This window comes from Pleurodeles waltl, chromosome 1_1, assembly GCF_031143425.1.
Source record: "Pleurodeles waltl isolate 20211129_DDA chromosome 1_1, aPleWal1.hap1.20221129, whole genome shotgun sequence".
NCBI classification, from domain to species: Eukaryota; Metazoa; Chordata; class Amphibia; order Caudata; family Salamandridae; genus Pleurodeles; species Pleurodeles waltl.
In genome coordinates this window covers 245,544,458-245,563,232 of record NC_090436.1, presented here as the reverse complement: position 1 = coordinate 245,563,232, position 18,775 = coordinate 245,544,458, and the positions used below count along the sequence as shown (strand labels likewise).

At 46.6% G+C, this 18,775-nt stretch overlaps 1 protein-coding gene across 1 annotated transcript in view; it reads left to right on the top strand.

Moving 5' to 3' along the window:
* OXCT1 (3-oxoacid CoA-transferase 1) overlaps positions 1 to 18,775 on the top strand; it is a 448,860-nt gene that overhangs the window by 215,040 nt on the left and 215,045 nt on the right. The window contains exon 13 of the mRNA XM_069221450.1: positions 5,595 to 5,670. Coding sequence (XP_069077551.1) covers positions 5,595 to 5,670 — 76 coding nt within the window. The remainder of the gene's footprint in view (positions 1 to 5,594; positions 5,671 to 18,775) is intronic.

The window sequence follows — 18,775 nt, the reverse complement described above, 5'->3', positions numbered from 1 at the left end:
TATTTCAGCTATCTTGTCTCCCACTCTCCTGCGAAAGGACTGTGAAGCAAGAAGTGCCAATCCCGCCACCTTGGTCCCCTGTGAGGTCTTTTTTGGATCGTGCTGCGCCCATTATCCACGGTGGGCTCAGTCTGCGGCCTGTTCCGAGCCCCTCAGTCTGATGGACGCCCCTCTCGCTATTGCAGCCTCCCCACTGAGGTCCTCTGCGCTCAGTCGGTGCCCGCAGAGGCGCAGCACCCCACGGGCACAGGTAATTCAGTTAATTCCTGTCTCTGAGGCAGTCCGATACCTGTTCTCCATCCTGGTCAGGAGGCTTACCTACCGCCCGTGCCCCTTTCCACTTCAATTGGTCTGATATTCATCTCACTCCCACGGTCTTTCCGGGTCTTCCCTGTCCTCGCCACTCCCTCTCCTTGGCGGGGCCCTCCAGTTCAGTTCCTCTGGGGGACCCACCTCTCTGCGTTGTCCTGAGGGGTCACTCTGTGGGCTGGGGAGCCCAGCCCTTCCCAGACGGGTCCCCTTCCTCACCTGGCCCTCTCTAGCTTCTTCAGGTCGGGCACCACGGCTCCGCTGCAGGCCAGCTGCGTGTCCGCCCTCGACCAGGAGAGGTCTGCAAGGACCGCTCCAATGCTCCTCCACCATCAGCTGATTTGTGGGGCCTCGCTGCTGGCTTGGATGCCGGGTTCTCCTATGCGCCCCTCGTTAACCACTCTGCCTAGGCCTTTTGTCTGTCGCAGGCTGCCACCTGGTCCATCCTCTCACGCTACCTGGCGCTCCAGTCCTCTCACTGCCTCGGCCCCTCGCAGCAAGTCAGTCAGTGGGGGCCCAGCTCTCTGCGTCACCGCCTGGGCCTTGCCACCTTGTTGTCTGCCCGGCCCAGTCAGGCCCTCTCATCAGGCCCGTCTCTCCTGCGCAGATCATTGCCTGTGTCTGGTTGGTCTGGGCTCCATCGCAGGCCTGCCTTGGCCTCCGTCCCCGGCTGGGAAGTCTCTGCCAGAGCTCCTCCGGTGCTCCCCCAATAGACACCGCTTTCCTTGGAGTGGGGCCCAGGGGGGCCTGCTGTGCCGGTCCCCCTCCGGCCGATCCTCCCGGCTTCTCAGGTGGACTACGCCAGATGTCTTTTCCTCCGCTCTCTTCACTTGCTGAGGGGCCCTTCCCAACTTCCTATCCAGGCTGCATGCTCCACTCCCCGCGGTCACCGCCATCTTGGGGAGCCGCCAGGCCCTCCCCTCGGCGAGCTCTTTCTCGGCTTCTGTCACCCCTTCGCTTGCTCATTCACCTCTGGAGCAGCAGGGGTACTCCTCAGGTCTTGGGGAATCGGGGACGGGTGGGCGGGATTCTCAGCGGGCTCTCAGAGGTGCAGGAATCCACCTACCAGTCCGCCATCTAGGCTCCTCCTTTAAGTTTATTTTTCTGAATACATTTTTATCGAGCATCACGCTTCCTGGCAATTTTTGGGATTTACCTCTTCACATTGACGACAACTGGCTAAACTATTAGTCCCAGGAGAAACTTCAACACTTCCTCTTCACGTTTTGTGAGTCATTTCTCTACCAATTACTTAGAGTTCAAACTCATACTTTAACCCCTTAGCTGCTTGACCTTTTCTCTCAGCACCCCCCCCCCCCCCAATTGGACTAGTCCTTTTTTTGTGGTAGTTCAAGCTCAGGTCTCCATAACTTTTTGTCCACATAAGCTGTCCATGCCAAATGTGCGTCCTTTTTCCCAATATCCTGAGGATACTAAAGATACCCAGAATTTGTGGGTTGCCCTGGAGGAGACCGAGAAATTAGCCAAAATACAGCTAAAATGTGTTTTTGGTGGGCGGGGATTTCTGTCGAAGTTTTCTTCTGGAACTTTTACCAGATATGGCAGCTTTTTGAAAGCAAGATGCTGTTATGTCTGCGGGACACTTCTGGTTGTTGGGATATATAGGGCTTGTAGGTTCATCAAGAACCCAAGGTACCCAGAGCCAGTAAATGAGCTGCACATTGCAATGGGTTTTCATTGTATAGCAGATTTACAGCAATTAATGTGGTAAAATATAAAGAGTGAAAAATAGGTACCAAGGAAACCTATGTATTTCCGAAATGGGCACAAGATATAGAGTTTACAAGTAGTGGTTATTTGCACATTTCTGAATTTGGGAGCACCCATACAAACGTGAATTACAGGGCATTTCTCAAAATGACTTCTTTCTTACACACTGTCTCACATTTGGAAGGCACACATGTAGATAAAGACAATTGGCAAAAACACTTGTTCTTTTATTCTGTGTTCCTCCAAGGTAACTCAATTGTGTGGGTAGGCCTAGTGCCTGCATCAGGAATCACCCCAAAACGCAATGTGGACACATCACATTTTTCCAATGAAGACAGATGCCTTTTTTTGTGAAGTGCCTAGCTGTGGATTTTGGACTCTAGCTCAGTCAGCACTTCTGGAAAACTAGCAAACCAATACATGTTTAAAAGCTAGACCCCTATGGGAATCCAGAATGGGGTGACTTGTGGGAATCTCACCAGGTTCTGTCACCCTGAATCCTTTGCAAATCTCAAAATATGTTTTAAAAAACACATTTTTCTCACATTTCAATGATACAAAGTTCTGGAATCTGAGGGGAGCCACAAAAGTCTTCCATCCAGCATTCCCCTAACTCTCCCGATAACATTTTTTTTTTACTTCACTTGTGTGGGTAGGCCAAGTGACAGGGAAGGGCCCAAAATGTACTGTGGAGATAATGATAACCGAGGTGAAAGTACTAATTAGTCCTGGGACCTGGAACCATTTAGGGAAACCTACCAAACCCAGACAATTCCAAAAAATAGTCACCCAGGAAAGTCCACGCAAGTGTGGCTTGTGTGGATTCCCCAAAGTTTTTTTTTTTCCCCAGAATACCCTGCAAAGGTGAAACATTGAATAAAAGCACAATTTTTCCTTGTATTTCTGTGAAGTAAACTACAGGAATATGCATGGATCCACAAACCTCTTACCACCTAGCGTTCCCCAACTTGTCTCGGTAAAAACGCTACCCCACTGGTGTGCCTGGGCCTAGTGCCCGTGATGGGAATGGATCACATAAGGGTCAATGGTAGTCCTTGCATGAAGGCTACTGTTGACCCTGGAGAGATCCATTCCTGAAGCTGGCACTAGGCACTGGCACACAAGTGGAGTTGTATTTTTATCAGGACTCAGGACAAGTGGGAAAACACAGGGTGGTAGGAATTTTGTGGATTCTTGCACATTCCTGTAGTTTATGTGACAGAAAAGCAGGGAATAATAGTGTTTTTAATCTGTGTTTCATCTTTGCAGGATATTCACGGTTAGAAAGTTTTGTGGAATCCACATACGCTACACCTCCGTGTACTGTCTTAGGTGTCTATTTCTCAGAAATGTCTGGGTTTGGTAAGTTTCCCTATATGGGCCCTATGTCCAGGACCAAAGACTTAGATGTGACCGCCTTACAAAACCTGGCTGTCTTATGATAGGTAATTTTGATGTCTCCACAATACGTGTTGGGCCCTTCCCTGTCACGATCATTTGCCCACTCAAGCGAGGCAACTATTTTCTCTGGAGACTTCAGGGAACGCTGGGTGGTAGGAAATTTGTGTCTGCCTGCAGATTCCAGGACTTTGCCTTGCGGAAATGCAAAGGAAATGTGTTTTTAAACAGTTTGTGATTTGAAGGGGGTGCTGGGTGAAGGAAAACTGTTGAGAGCCACGCAGGTCCTTCACTCTTGGACTCCCCTGGCACTACTATGTTAAAGTTAATCCACCACTTGCACTGGTTGATTTTAGCACCTCTAGAAATTATGGTTTCAAAGCATGAATACTAAGTATCTGAATATTGAAACCAAGCCTTCTGAAGGTGAGCCATAAAGCCACTTCACGGCACCAACCACTTTATGGTCCATTCACAAGCCATTCATGCACAGCACACAACACTTTCATACCTAGTGCTGCCAGACAAGGGCCCATCACATTCATATGCCACATTATGGAAAACATTTGACTACATTTTACCACCTAATAACCTCCACCTTCTTTCTGAACATTACTGAAGGCATGTGTAAGGAACCTTAACTAATGGCTCCCATTACAGCCACATGAGGCTCAGGAAGACGTTTTTCATGCACATTTTGCTTACTTGCTGTGCTAACTTCAACTCCTTCCAGTTTGTGCATGCAAGTTGGGGATTTCAGAGTATGCCTTGTAAGGCCTGTGCCTCGAAACTGAGCGAGCGTATCTACCTTTAAAACTAAGGCAGATATCCGGTGGAATTTTTGCAAAGTTCCCTAAAGACAACGTCATAAACAATGAAGAAGGGTAGTGTTTCGCACACAGGGTAGTCTGTGAGAACATAGCATGTGTCCTAGCCACCGTTATGTGCAGTGCTGTGACTGTAATGCACTTATCATACAGCAAATTGAACATCTACTGAGTTCATACGGAGGATGAACAATGCAAGCAAATCAAACATTTACCCATACAAGTCATTGTCCTTCAGTGGCAGTGTGGCAGTGTGGCACCAATGGGTTTAAATCCATTGGTGTAGATGATGTGTATCTGTACTACCTTTACTATCTGTCTTCTACCTGTGCAATATCCCTGGGAAAGCACACATACTGTAAGCTTTTTTTATCCATTCATTTCTCTGTCCTCATCAAAGTCCTGACTAACCCTGTATAATTGCCAACTGAACCTATACTAATGCGTTCTGCCGCTAGCTACTTGAAGCTAAAAAAAAAAAGCATGACTTTCATGCACCTTCAGCGCACTTGCTGTGCTAAACTCCTTCCAGTTTGTGGATGCAAGTTGTGGATGTCCAAGTATGGGTTGCAAGGCCTATTCCTCAAACTGAGCGAGCATGTCTACTGTTGAAACTAAGGCAGACATGATGGTGAATACTACCTAAGGTCTCCAAAGTAAAAACCCAAACAAATATCCTGTGGGACTCATTCACGAACACTTCTACTTTTGCTTTGAAATTGAAGCTTCAATTGAGTCTGCACACTTCAACATTTTGACACACAGGGTACTCTGTGACAGTGTGGCATATATTCTGTCAAGTAGTATGTGCAGTGTGGGGACAATAATGCACGTTAATTGAACAGAACGCCTACCACATTCTGACGGTGGATAAAGGTATTGAGCAAGTCATAAGTAAGTCCATGATTTTATGAAGAAGATGAACTAAAATTCTGTGGCTGCTTTCCTAATTAAGCTGTGGCCCATGGATGTTCGGTATCAAAAGCTGTCCCTAACCCGGCCCCCCTCACCCCACCGCATTATACCACAACTCTGAAAATGTCTCTCTTTGTACTCTTCCCTATTTTATGGCCTGTCCAACATGTTTTGAGTTAGGATATTACACTGCAGCAACCCTTTCTGCATGATAAAAGTACTCCATATGTGACATATTCTAAGAGGGTGCGCAACCCTTGTCTACTACCGCCATTGATTACATGTGGCAGTCTTATGTATCGCTTGTTCTTGTGTTTGTCTTAAGATTCAATAAGCACATTTCACTTTAATCTGTTTGCAGTGATCTGCAAGTGATTGAATTCTTTCTCAAAACATTCTTGTTTTCTATTTCAGAGGACATGTTAACTTGACGATGCTTGGTGGTATGCAGGTGTCACAGTACGGTGACTTGGCAAACTGGATGATTCCTGTGAGTAGGCCATACTGTACTCTCGTAGCCAAACTCGGTCCTGATCAGAGGTAGCTTCTGAGCTCATACATTTGTGCTATAACCTGGTTTATGATACTCACCTACGTAATAAGCAACTGGATGTTGGAATTATTGTCTTCTAATCATCCATGTGTTCTTCATTGGGACTGTAAGGATTTCTAGACTGCACTGTGCGAATGCCCTGTACAGAGTTGTCTAAATGACTGCAGGACTTATAGTAAGTTATATTAAGTTTTTGTTGCATTTGGCTAGTTTTGGCATCTACAGGAAATGGTGTGCAACACAGCTGTTGATAGCCCTAACCCAGGGTTCTGCAAAGTTGGTCCTGTAGAACCGGGTCCATGCCAGATATTTAGCATATCCACATTTAGAAAAAAGATGTTTTAGAAATCTACAGTTTTCTAAATGTGGATATACAAAAAATCTGGCATGGACCCGGCTCTCCAGGACCCACTTTGCAGAACCCTGCCCTAACCGCACTGAATACAGATGTCGCAACCCTCTGTCCTTTCAAACAATGTTCTAACTGTGCTGGCTTCTCTGGCAGGTGTTTAGTGGCATGAGTAAAAAGGTAAAGTGAAATCTCCTGGGCGAGGTTATATGGGACGTTCTGATGCAGCTTTGTAAGAATTGGATGCTTGAGCATCCCTGTCAACCTCTCCAGTTCCTCACAAGTCTTTGTTCCATGACTTTCAGTTGGAACTGGGGACCCTGATGACCTAAAGCGGTGAGTTGCAAAAAGGAAGACAAGGTGTAGAACTAGAAATGCGACGGCGTAAAAGACTAAGAACAACTATCATGCCATTAGGAGGTTAAATTTAACACCCCTTGGGTAATGGACAGCAAGGATTTTCAACTGTTTTTCTCAGGTTTTCTATAGCCACAGACCACTCTGGACATGGCCATGTTGTTTCAAATGCAGTCTGATCTAAGTGCTCATGAGATCAGAAGATTTTCAACGAATTTCATAGGATGAATGTGGAATCAGAGGATTTTGTGACACAGGCCTTCACATGTATCTTTATGCATCTCTCCTGGAGGCTTCAACATTGCTGTTCCAGACTGTCGAAGAAGTATATCATGCTTTTCTTTGCTACCACTTAGCGTATTGAGAGGTTGTGCTACCAGCTTGGTGTCCGCCTTAATTATTTGACGTAAGTACGGTCTTTACTTGCTGAACATTGAGGGCTCATTGTACGCATAGGATGGTCACAGATCTGTCAACTCGAACACAAAATTACGTGTGTGAAAGGGGATGTGGCCTTGGACGGGGAGGGCTTTATACTGAGAGCTACCTTTTGAGGCACTCTGCCCCTGTGCCCTGCCCCCCGTTGGCCTCCTCCCCCACTCCCATAAAACAGCTGAGGTGGAGTTTCCGAAGATGATGAACTTGGTCTTATCTGAGTTGAGCGTGAGGCAGCTCTTTCTCATCCAGGCGGCAACAGCTTCCATTCTTGTGTGGTAATTCCTCTTAGCCACGTCTGTGTCTTTAGTGAGGGATATGATGAGTTGTGTGTCATTGGCATAAGACACGATGTTCATACCGTGGCCTCTGACGATGGCTGCAAGTGGGGCCATGTATATGTTGAAGAGTGTTGAACTCAGGGAGGATCCCTGAGGAACTCCACAGCTGACTTCTGTAGGTTTGGATGTGTACGATGGGAGCCTGACTCTGTGTTCTTCCAGAGATGGAGTTGATCAGTTGCAGGGCTTTTCTGCGGATTCCTGTGTCATGGAGTCTGGTGCACAAGGTGCTGTGGGAAACCGTTGTGAAGGCTGCTGAGAGGTCGAGTATTGTGAGTGCTGCGGTTTGGCCGCGGTCTAGAAGTGTGCGGATGTCATTGGTGGATGCAAAAAGAGCTGTCTCTGTGTTGTGGTTGCTGCGGAACCCAGATTGGGAGGTGTCCAGTGAGTTGTCCTCGATGAATTGCTGCAGCTGTTAGTTGATGGCTGTTGGACTTTTTCCCTTATGCAGGGTCACCCCCCCATCTTTTTGCCTCCTATTTTTCTGACATGTTGCTGTTGGCTTTTGACCTCTGAGCACTTTACCACTGCTAACAGTGCTAAAGTACATATACTCTCTGTGTAAATTGTATTGTTGATTGGTTTATCCGTGATTGGCATATTTGATTTACTAGTAAGTCCCTAGTAAAGTGCACTAGAGGTGCCCAGGTCCTGTAAATCAAATGCTACTAGTGGGCCTGCAGCACTGGTTGTGCCACCAACATTAGTAGCCCTGTAATCATGCCTCAGACCTGCCACTGCAGTGTCTGTGTGTGCAGTTTTAACCTGCTGATTCAACTTGGCAAGTGTACCCACTTGCCAGGCCTAAACCTTCCCTTTTTTTTACATGCAAGACACCCCTAAGGTAGGCCCTAGGTAGCCCTATGGGCAGGGTGCAGTGTATGTTTAAGGTAGGACATATAGTAATGTGTTTTACATGTCCTAACAGTGAAATACTGCTAAATTTTGTTTTCACTTTTGCAAGGCCTATCCCTCTCATAGGTTAACATGGTGGCTGGCTTTAAATATTATTAAAGTGTAGATTCCCTTCGGGAGCAGATAACCATGTGGAGTATGGGGTCTCTGAGCTCACAATTTAGAAATACATCTTTTAGTAAAGTTGATTTTAAGATTGTGTGTTTGAAAATGTCACTTTTAGAAAATGAGCATTTTCTTGCTTAAACCATTCTGTGACTCTGCCTGTTTGTGGATTCCCTGTCTGGGTCCGTTTGACAGTTGGGCTGTTTGCCCCTCTCTCTAGTCATTGACACAAAGGGAACTGGGGTGTAGCCTGGATATCCTGATGAGCCATCTGTGCTAGGAGGGAGGGGAGGAGTGATCACTCACACCTGAAAGGGCTGTGCCTGCCCTCACACAGTGCAGTCTTCAACCCCGGGTGTGTGTCTGGGGCCTAGTCTGGGCAAGGCAGGATTTCACAAACAAGAGAGACTTTCCTTGAAGTAAGCCTCCTTCAAAGGACAAAAGGGGTATAAGAAGGGCACCCAAACCACAGACTTTATATCACTTCTGGAACCCAAGAGGAACCTCTGCCTGGAGAAGAGCTGAAGAGCTGCCCTGCCTGTAACTGTGCTTTGTGGAGCTATCTTGCAGTTGCTGCTGCTGCCTGGTGAAAGGGGACAAAGACTGGACGTTGTTGTGCATTCCTGCTTGTGAAGAAATCTCTAAGGCTTGTCCTGAGCTTGCCTCCTGTTGTTGAATTTTCAGGGCCATCAAAGACTTCCCCTGCCAGCACCTGGACTCTCTGCTGAGACTCCTGCCCTGCCAAGTGGTGCCTTATCCAGTTCCTGGGGCCTTGACAGGTGAAGCTGGCAGACCAAGCCTGAAAATCCATGCGCAGACCGCTGTGCAGGGAAATTTCCGACGCAACCTCCAAGAGCGGCTGAAGAAATGATGCGCTGCCGGCTCCGCGCCTGATATCGATGCAGCGCTTGCGCAGCTTGGAGATCGATGCACGCGGCTGGAGAAACGACGCGCCGCATCGCTGACGCAGGCTGGTATCGTTGCAACACACACAGCGTGTTTTTGCGATCACCGTGCAGCAGGATTTTCGATGCAAACCTTGCTGGGCGTGAAAAAATGACGCAATGACTGCCTGGATCTAAGTGCTGCCCGGATCGACACATTGCTCACCTGCGAGGAGGAAAAACGGCGCACGCTGGTCCGACTGGAGAAGGAGAAACGATGCACAAGCTCGCTTGTGGGTGAGAAATCGACACACCGCTTACCTTTTTCAACGCACACTTGCCCGTGCGTGTTGTTTTAATGCGACCCAGGTACTTTTCAACGCTAACAGTGTTTTAGCTGCTTACCAAAGGATTTAGGACTTTGTTTTTTAATTAATAACTTGACTTGAGTATGGTAGATTTTTGTCGTTTTGGTCTTGTTTTGTTTAGATAAATATTCTCTATTTTACTTAACCTGTGTTATCATTTTGTAGTGTTTTCATTGTTACTGTGTGTGATGGTACAAATACTTTACACCTAGCACTCTGAAGTTAACCCTGCCTGCTCGTGCCAAGCTACCAAGGGGGTGAGCGGGAGTTAGCTAAGGGTGATTCTCTTTTACCCTGACTATAGTGAGGGTCCTTGCTTGGACAGGGGGTATCCTGACTGCCAACCAAAGATCCAATTTCTAACAGTGGCCTTTTCCAGTACTTTGGCTGGGTATGGTAGCAGCGAGATAGGCCAGAAATTCTTTAGCTCAGATGGGTCGGCTGAGGGTTTCTTCCAGTCTTCGGGGAAGGTGGCTGTGTCTTGCAAAGCTTGGGGGCGATGTATGTGCGGGCTCTGATGTAGATGAGGTGGCTCTGATGTAGATGTGGTGGAGACAGGGGTCTGTCAGAGCTCTGGAGTGAGTGCTGTTCATGACGCTTTCGGTTTCCTCTGTGGTGAGAGTGAATCAGCTGCGGATGGTTTCAGTGGGTGGGTCGGTCGTAGGTTCTGATGCTGGGATGGTTCTCTGGGAGGAAGCTGTCGTAAATGCCCTTGATCTTGCGATGGAAGAAGGTACAGAGTCTGTTGAAGGGGTCTTGTGACGGGGGGATGCTGGTGGCTTGGGAGGGGGGATTGGTGAATTAATTGATAACCATGCCGATGACCTGGGGTGTTTTCACACTTCTTAATAGACATTGGCTACTTGCAGCCTCCAGATGAGTTTCAAATCCACACTTTGCAGTGGTCCAGCTCTTCTTGCCTGCCACTGTGTGACCTTAGCTCCTCAACGGGTGACTGTGTAAAGAGCCGAAATCATGACACACGGTGGCACCGCGTAAGTTGGTAGGTCTGTGGTCACGTCATAGTTTTGTTGTCTCATTCATCACTACGGTGGTCATTCAGGACATGGTGCACTTCTGAATCCCTATCTTCACTGAATCAAGCTGTTGGGAGAGAGGGGGGGGAGGATGCAAGACCAGCAGTCTGACACTGCCCAGCTGTCACCCTGAATTTGGTCAACTTTCATTATTTATCTGTTTTTAATTTGAGGTTTATTTCATGCAACCTCCAGTTCTATACTAACGTAGCTTCTTCAGGTTTGGCGATGCCGGAAGCCATTCTGTTACCCCAGATTGCCTCCCCAGGAGTGGAATCCTCATACACTGCAGAACACAGACAGGGTGAAAACATGTATGAAAGGTGACCTAATGTGACTATGTATAGTTCATTGCCTGCTTGTAAAAATAATGCCTTTGGTGATATAAATAAATCACAGTTTGTAACAGATGCAGATGACTGTACAGCAAACACTGTTAATGTTTTCTTTCTGGATTTGTTCATGTCAAATTACCAGTTATGTTGTTTTATGATGGAGGACACTGATTTATGAAAGATAAAATGGAGATTAGCCTGTTATTAGTCGTGATTTACTGTCAGTTATGTTTTCGTGCATAAATCCTTCACCGGCAGGTGATAGGGAATACAAGGACAGCAGCACACACTCAACACTAATCATTCAGCAATAGATTTTCGGTGTAACATTGGCGTTTGTATTTTTTATGTGATGAATAATTCATAGGCAGCTGACAGAAGATACAAATTATATTACCATGTTTATCCCCAAGAATGCTTCATACTATTATTTTTAGAAATAGATCATTACATATTTAGCCTAAGGAATCCTAAGAATTCGTCCAATTGTTTGAATAGTCTTTCCCATCACACTTTCGTTTTGGCCCTTGGTGTCCGTCTCCTGTTCCTCTAATGGTTCCATGTGAAGCAAAGATGCATTGGGTGTCTCCAATACATATACCTACCTTTCCATAGTTCATTATCAAATTTCACAGCTATTCCGTATTGATTTGGGTCAGAGGTTTGCTTTATTCACTCAAAATTATTCAATTTGCTCTATACGCAGCAGACTACAAGCAAACTAACTGTGAGCTGAATGACATTTTCATAGCCTATTATGCCTCGTAATAACTTGCAAGATATACATTTCGTTGCCTTTAAAATTAGTACTTTTTGGCAGACGATGGAATTAGTTAATTCCAGGTTTATATTCTCTTTTCCTCCATGTAGCACTTTGTTCCATTTTAACAAATGCAAATTAGCATAAAGGCTAAATGTTCTCAGGCTGTCCTCAATAAAATGGTTAAACGCCTTATTTGTTCACCCAGTTTTGACGTTCAGTAGTGGCTCATCTGCAAGTAGTGGAGAAAGTTAAATGTGATAAAGTACTTTGCATAATAGATTATCAGGAATGGTAAAAACTGCTTTTTTTGCACAGATTCCACTTCATGATATCTTTTGCCTCCTAGGCTCTCTCTGATACTAATGTCTTGTGAGCTTGTGGCATGGTTGTAGGTTCTCCACACTAAGTAAATCATCCTACCAACCTGATATACAAAACAGCATTGCAATTGTAAACCTTGTGATTTGGAAAATAAGAGTTTGCAATCTAGAAGTATTATGTTATGTATAGTTTGAGGTACTGTACACGGGTGGGGGAGAGACCGCACCGGTGAAGCTGGCACTATATTCATGTCCTTAACATTAATGCCAAAAACATGGATCGATTTGCAGACAATTAATATTAAAAACGTAAAGGTAATGCATGTAAGCGATGTAGTTCCTCTTTTATTTCACGTTTTACTTCTTCTTGCATTCCACAAGAGTGCCAACTACTTCATCATGTTGTGTTTCTGTATTTTTTTTCGTGCATATTATTACTCTTGATTAGTGCATACTTTGAGTCGTGTCAGATGTTTATAAGCGGCTTTGACCAAGGTGCTGAGACTGAAAGCAAAGTGCCTGGCAGTAGGTTGGCCTTTCTGCAGAGCACATAGAAAAATGAAGATGTATTCCATTTGCTATTGAAATTCTGTGTAAATGCGTGTGAAAGGGGTACACAGATGTCAAAAGTAAAAGAAAATAAAGTGCTTAAATGTGAGTGAGTGCAGTGTATATTTCAGGGTGGTGAAGTGAGGGAGATGCAAGGAAATGCATTTGAGGGCGAGTGAAAAGAGGGCGCTGAAAAGGAATGAGACGAGGTTGAAGATGGACGAGATTCGCAGAGAAAAAGGGCATAGGTATCTAACATATAGCACACATAACTGAAGACCGATACTCCTTCCACAGGCCTCAATAATATTTAATTGATAGTCTCACAATTGAAACATTTCCAGTGCTAATTATTTACAACAAATCATTGTTGTTACTCATTTATCTTTAACAGCTAACAACCATTGACAAAGCCAATAGTACTGCCATGCTTTAGGTGTATGCCAGTTGTTATGTTCTATATATGGATACAATCACATCTCAGAGAGAAACCAAAATACTGGTCGGGTAGCACACTATGGGATTCACAGAAATTTATTTTACTTGTTCCCTTTTAGAGGCCCCACTTTTTTATCCCACTTAAGGACCTGTCTCTACATATTCTATAACACTAACTGCAGCCAGCAGCTGTGGGTGCTTCCTGAAGCCTGGGTAGAGCATTTTCTTCCAAAGTCAATGCTGCATGCAGTAGAAGACACTGTGCAAGTACACACTTTAAAGGACCTGAAGTTGTAGCGCTTTACTGCAATTTGCACAAGCAGTAAAATACGGTGCAGTTTTTAATGTGTTTAATATTTAATGACTGAGTTTCCACTATTTCATAAACCTTGCTTTCTCACTAAAGTAGTTTGTTTTAAAATGCATCATTTGCCAATCTTTTTCAATATTTTCTCAGGAGGAGGACTGCCCCACCCCGCCCCTCCCAAACCCTACACTTGTCCATTAAGCTTGCTCACTTCACTAGCTGAATAAAAGTAATGTTTACACCCTACCACTTTCAAAGTTACCAGCCTCCACTGCTTGCTATGGCATGAAATTAATAAAGGAGAGGAGGGGTCTTGGCCAAGCTGGCAACCACATCAGATGTGCTCCTGTGAGCTTCCTCTGTGGCCCGCCAAACACCCTCCAACATCCATGCAGTCAGACCTGGAATCCCCACAAAAAAGAGAGCGAATGGGGCCAACGTCGGGATGCGTTTTCCACAAAGCAAAAAATGGCATGGAACCCACTTGAAACCCAGTGGGAGCAGAGAAGTAGCTCTGATTCACGTGCGCTGCTGTGGCTAAGACAGGAGGCCTGCCAGTAACACAGCACACCGCACGGGATCTGCATGTAACACCACCATGTAAGCTGGGTCCTGGAACGGGGCTCCTTGCCTCCCTAGTGAGATCCTATGGCCCTAGACTCTAGCGTGGACGCCAGATCAACGGAGCGCTACACCACCCTCGTAACGATGTGGGAGCCCTCCTAGAAGGTGACTGCACTCGAGCAGCCGTGAGGAAACCAGTGAGTGTGACGTCATAGCGGCAGCTACGTAGAACTTTGAGTTGCCAGACAGAGCCCCAGACTGTGAGAGGGCTGCCTGGAAACCTTACAGGGGCTAAATGTCTTGGCGACAGCCCCGTCTGTGCTGTTGAGGTCCCCAGTCACCGGGCCCAGGAAGTGTCCCCTTGCCAGTTACACAGCAGTAACAGACACCAATAGGAATTTTAATATAGTCCCAAGCAGACTGTCCTGTATAATACAGCTGGGAGCGACTGCAATGAGTCTCTCCTCCTTTGGTGCTACCTTCTCCCCCACCCCCTCCAATACACCTACAGACAGGGGAGAGACCCCACCCCTGGTCTACCGAGAACCTGTGAGATCACCAGGGACCTGCCTTATCTGTCCGTATATGCTTGCAGGCCATGAAAGCTACTGAGCTTGTGGATCGACGTGATGGTGAGGCTCAAAAACACCTAAGGCCAGATAGGCCTGCATGGTGCCCAGAACCCAGTGACCACACACGACTAGAACTTGAGCGCATTTGCCCATCTAAACACCACCCACCGCAGCCACGCTCCAACCAATTTGAAAAAGCACTGCAGGCTATCCTTGGCACGAGAACCACCCATTAGACCAAGATAGATGCGGTCTCGCTTGACATCAGCCTATTACGAGCAGACCACTGAAAGCTGGCATAGAGAGTTGATGAGGTGAAGACATCCTTAACTTCCATGTAACCCATGCTCCATACCCTCTAATCTCAACTGCGTAACTTCGTACGGAGGCCACCTCCCTTCATCAACGTGCAGAATATGCAGAGGGTCGCTTGCGTCAAAACAACAAATGTTTTCTTGGATTCCCCAAATGCTCTGTAAGACCAAATGTGGTACTCTTGTTGAAAGATTGGCTGACGAGAACAGTAATGGGCGGAAAAATACCTAAATTCTTCTCAGTAGAGCAAGTGCATCGAATACTGGGTAAACCACGCCGGTCATGGGCTAACCATGCCCAGTAACTGCCCAGTTACTAAATTACAGGGACAGAGACATACTATTGCAGTTGTTTCGCTCTACAGGTCCTTGGAGATATGAGAGCAGCATCATAATGGCCTACATGGACTTTACAGCGGAGGTGCAACATCAACACAAATCTTATGCCGCAGTCCAGCAGAAGCTGCGTCATCTGTCCGTTAAATATGCACTGCTGTACCCCCTGGCAAAACTTAAAGTAATGGATGACAGCTTCACCCATTTTTTCACTTCACCTAAATATGTGTGGACTTGGGTACACACCAAAGGACTAGTGAAAAGCATCAGAAGTGACCACTCATCTGGAGAATGACTAATGCCCCGTCTACAATGCAAATGGTGCAAAATCATCAAGTCCCCCCATGCTGAAACAGGCAGTTAAAGGACAAGCACAGGTGGTGGAGGAAGCATCACACCGTAGTAAAAATCCTTTTGAACTACTGCGTCAGCATCCAGAATCGGACAAAAGCTGAGAAGCAGGCAGTACTGAATCCTTCTGGGGGGAAACAACTATGGGACAGGAACTATGGCCAGACTGGTAGATGATCTACTCGGAAAGACGTGAAGACTCACTATGTGCCAATATATATGACTGATGCCTGCCGCATTTGCCGATTTGTGCAAGCTGTGCTAGTTTGGGGACTGGGCCAGACAACACAGACTCCATGGCGGGCACCACAGCTGGAGCACTACGTGTATATGTGCCCATCCCCTGAGGGTTTCCAATACGAATTTGGTTTGTTTATGTTAAAATGATGAATGCACATGCAACACGGGCCAGAGATGCACAGTCTAACTGCCAAGTGGAGAATTTGAATTATTCTGTTACATATCTGGGCTGGTGTCCCTTTTCCACACGTTAACACGTGGGTACTCCACAGCATGACATCGTCCCTCAATATAAGTTATTAACATGGCATGTAAGGTGCGTGGTAAACCCTACCAAGCGCTATAAAATAAACGTGTAGCTGAAGTATCGTCACACACACATTGCGATCATACAGGAAACACACCTCAGACCTGGGGAACTGGGCAAGATAAGGGCAGAATGGCAAGGACAAATAGACTGTACAGTAGCCTCTGCCAATGCGAGATGAGTATTGGTGAGGATCACTCCCAGGGCGCCTTATATGTTGGGCTCTCATTGGATTAAAGAAGAGGGCAGATATATGATACTGGAGGGCCACTTAGTCAGGTCACCACTCACAGTGGTGGGCGCTTGTGCACAACTTTAATCAACTGACCTTTCTAGATAACCTGACCTTGGCACTATTCCCCCAGGCACCTGGGATATGGGGCATAGACTACAATTGTGTTTCAGATGTAAATAAGGACCATTCAGTCCGGCCTCTTGTGTTCACACAGCACCTTAGCGAATGGAATGACCCACAATCTTCCGCACGACGCGTGGTGTCTGCTCCGTCCCACTGACTCATGGGTGGGGAGTATCTGGCACATTTATTATTGGATCACTGCCCGCTACTGATCACCCTCCAGTGGGGATACCATGCCCCTAGATATCAATCTGAGGGCTCCAAACCGAGGCCCCCTTCAGGGAGGCCCTATAAGCCCAGAAACCCAACTATTTCAAAGTGAACAGACACCATGCCAACTAGGGCTTATGAATGGAATGCCCACAAAGTGGTTGTGCGAGGACACTGCACGGTGATGATGTTGGTCAACACTTTGTGGATCCCCCACAAGTTGCTTATGCTCGAAAAGGAGATGCATCTTCTGGAGAATGAGGAGGTCCACTGACCTGCCGACTTGCAGCGTCTACACTTCCTATGTAAAGATCATAAAGACTCTGAATAATGATTAGGGAAACACAATTTAAAGTGCTGTCTAGCCCTCCTGCACTCTGAGGGCGACTGATTGGGCAGCCTGGCTGATTTGGGAAGACCAACACTGATGGCCCATAGCGGCCAGCCAGATGACCGACGGCACAGTGGTAAACACACAAGCAGCGATTAATACTGCTTTCATGGAGCACTATCGCTCCCTATATATGGCAGCATATGTTCCTATGCAGCACATGTACAAAACTTTGACATCTGACATCGTTACAGCGTGCTGACCTGAAGGCCCCTCTACAGCTTGAGGAGATCCTAACGGCAACTACCCAGATTGTTAGAAACTAAACCCCAGGAACAGAGGGACTCCCAGTTGACATTAGGCTGCCTATAGCACACACCTTGCTTCGCAACTCTTGAAACTGTTCAGTGAAGCCAGACAGTTGGGCTAGCTACTGCGCTCCCTTCTAGAATCACTGATCATGGTCCTTCTCAAGCCCAGACGTGACCCTCTTGATGTTTGCTACTACCATCCGCTGTCCCTACTAAACCTTGATTATAAGGTGCTGGGAAAGCTATTGACGAACAGGCTGCTCCCTACCATTGAGTGTCAGGTTCATGCAGATCAATCCTACTTCATACCCGGACACAATACCTTCACCAACATCCGCAGGCTGCAACATGATAGAGATCACTCTGACCGGTACCAGGGGACTGCAGGCTGCAGTGTAATTAGATATTGAAAAGGCATTTGACATCCTGGTATGGGATCCTTTAATGGCCTCCCTAAAAACTATGGGCATGGGACTGAACTATATTAGTTGAATCTGAGCACTGCAGAAGAACCCAGAGGCAAGGGTGCGCACAGGAATGACGATCTCTGATAGCTTCGAGATTTAAAGATGCACCAGACAAAAATGCCTCCTGTCACCATTGATATTTGCTCGGGCCATGGAACCTCTGACCTGTCGCTTAAGTCTACTAGCACGACAATGGGGGATACCTGTACAAAGGGTGAATCACATTGTATCCCTATACGCAGACGATGTACTGATATATCTGTGCGATGTAGCCATCATGTGCTCAGCCTTAATGATGTTGCTGTAGGAATTTGGCAAGATGTCCGGTCTCAGGCTGAACCGAACTAAGTTGTCTGTACCCACTAGCACCAGTGCCTGAACCTGAGCAAACCACCCCTGCGGGTTGCAAGCTACGGTGGTGTTATACTACATTAAAATTATTAGGTGTGCAAATATATCATGATCTCGACGACCTCAAGGAAGGTAACATTAGTAACGCACTAGCTGTGGTTCATAAATCACTTTCCTTCTGGACATCTTTAGTACATCTACATTTCTTCACATTTCCCTCCTGATATGCCTCCTCAGACTTTTCTCTAAGGAACTTTACAGTGTCCTGAAGGACCTCATATGGGGAATGGGTAGACAGCAGGTGGCACTGCTGGTGTTTCAACTGGTGGGTAGACTGGATTCCCCTAGACTGAGTGGTATTATGCAGCACCACAGCTTCAGTGACCAATGTGGTGGCTGGACACATAGGCTTCCGAAAGGGTGGCCATTACTAGGACACTTGGAGATGCCCAAATATATGTCTGGATATCGGCCAGTAGAACCTTGCTAAATGAAGAAACTCACCAAACAAAGGTCACCTACCTGTGTTGGAACTGCTATATGAAGGAAGGGGCACATGGGATCCCTACTACCTGTCCATCCTGTTACGGCAAATGCTGGCACTACAGAAAGTAACCCATCGGTTTGACTTGTCCCCATGGAAGGATGTTGAGATTGTTGCCATTGAAGACCTTTACCACGGGGGGGGGTTCTTATGCTATTTCAGGACTTTATAGACTCCTAGGAGGTACCGGCTGGGTAATTCCTAGCATACCATGCAATCCAACACGTGATACATAAAATGGGGGGTTGCCCCAATCCCTGACGCTGCACGCCATGTTAACACG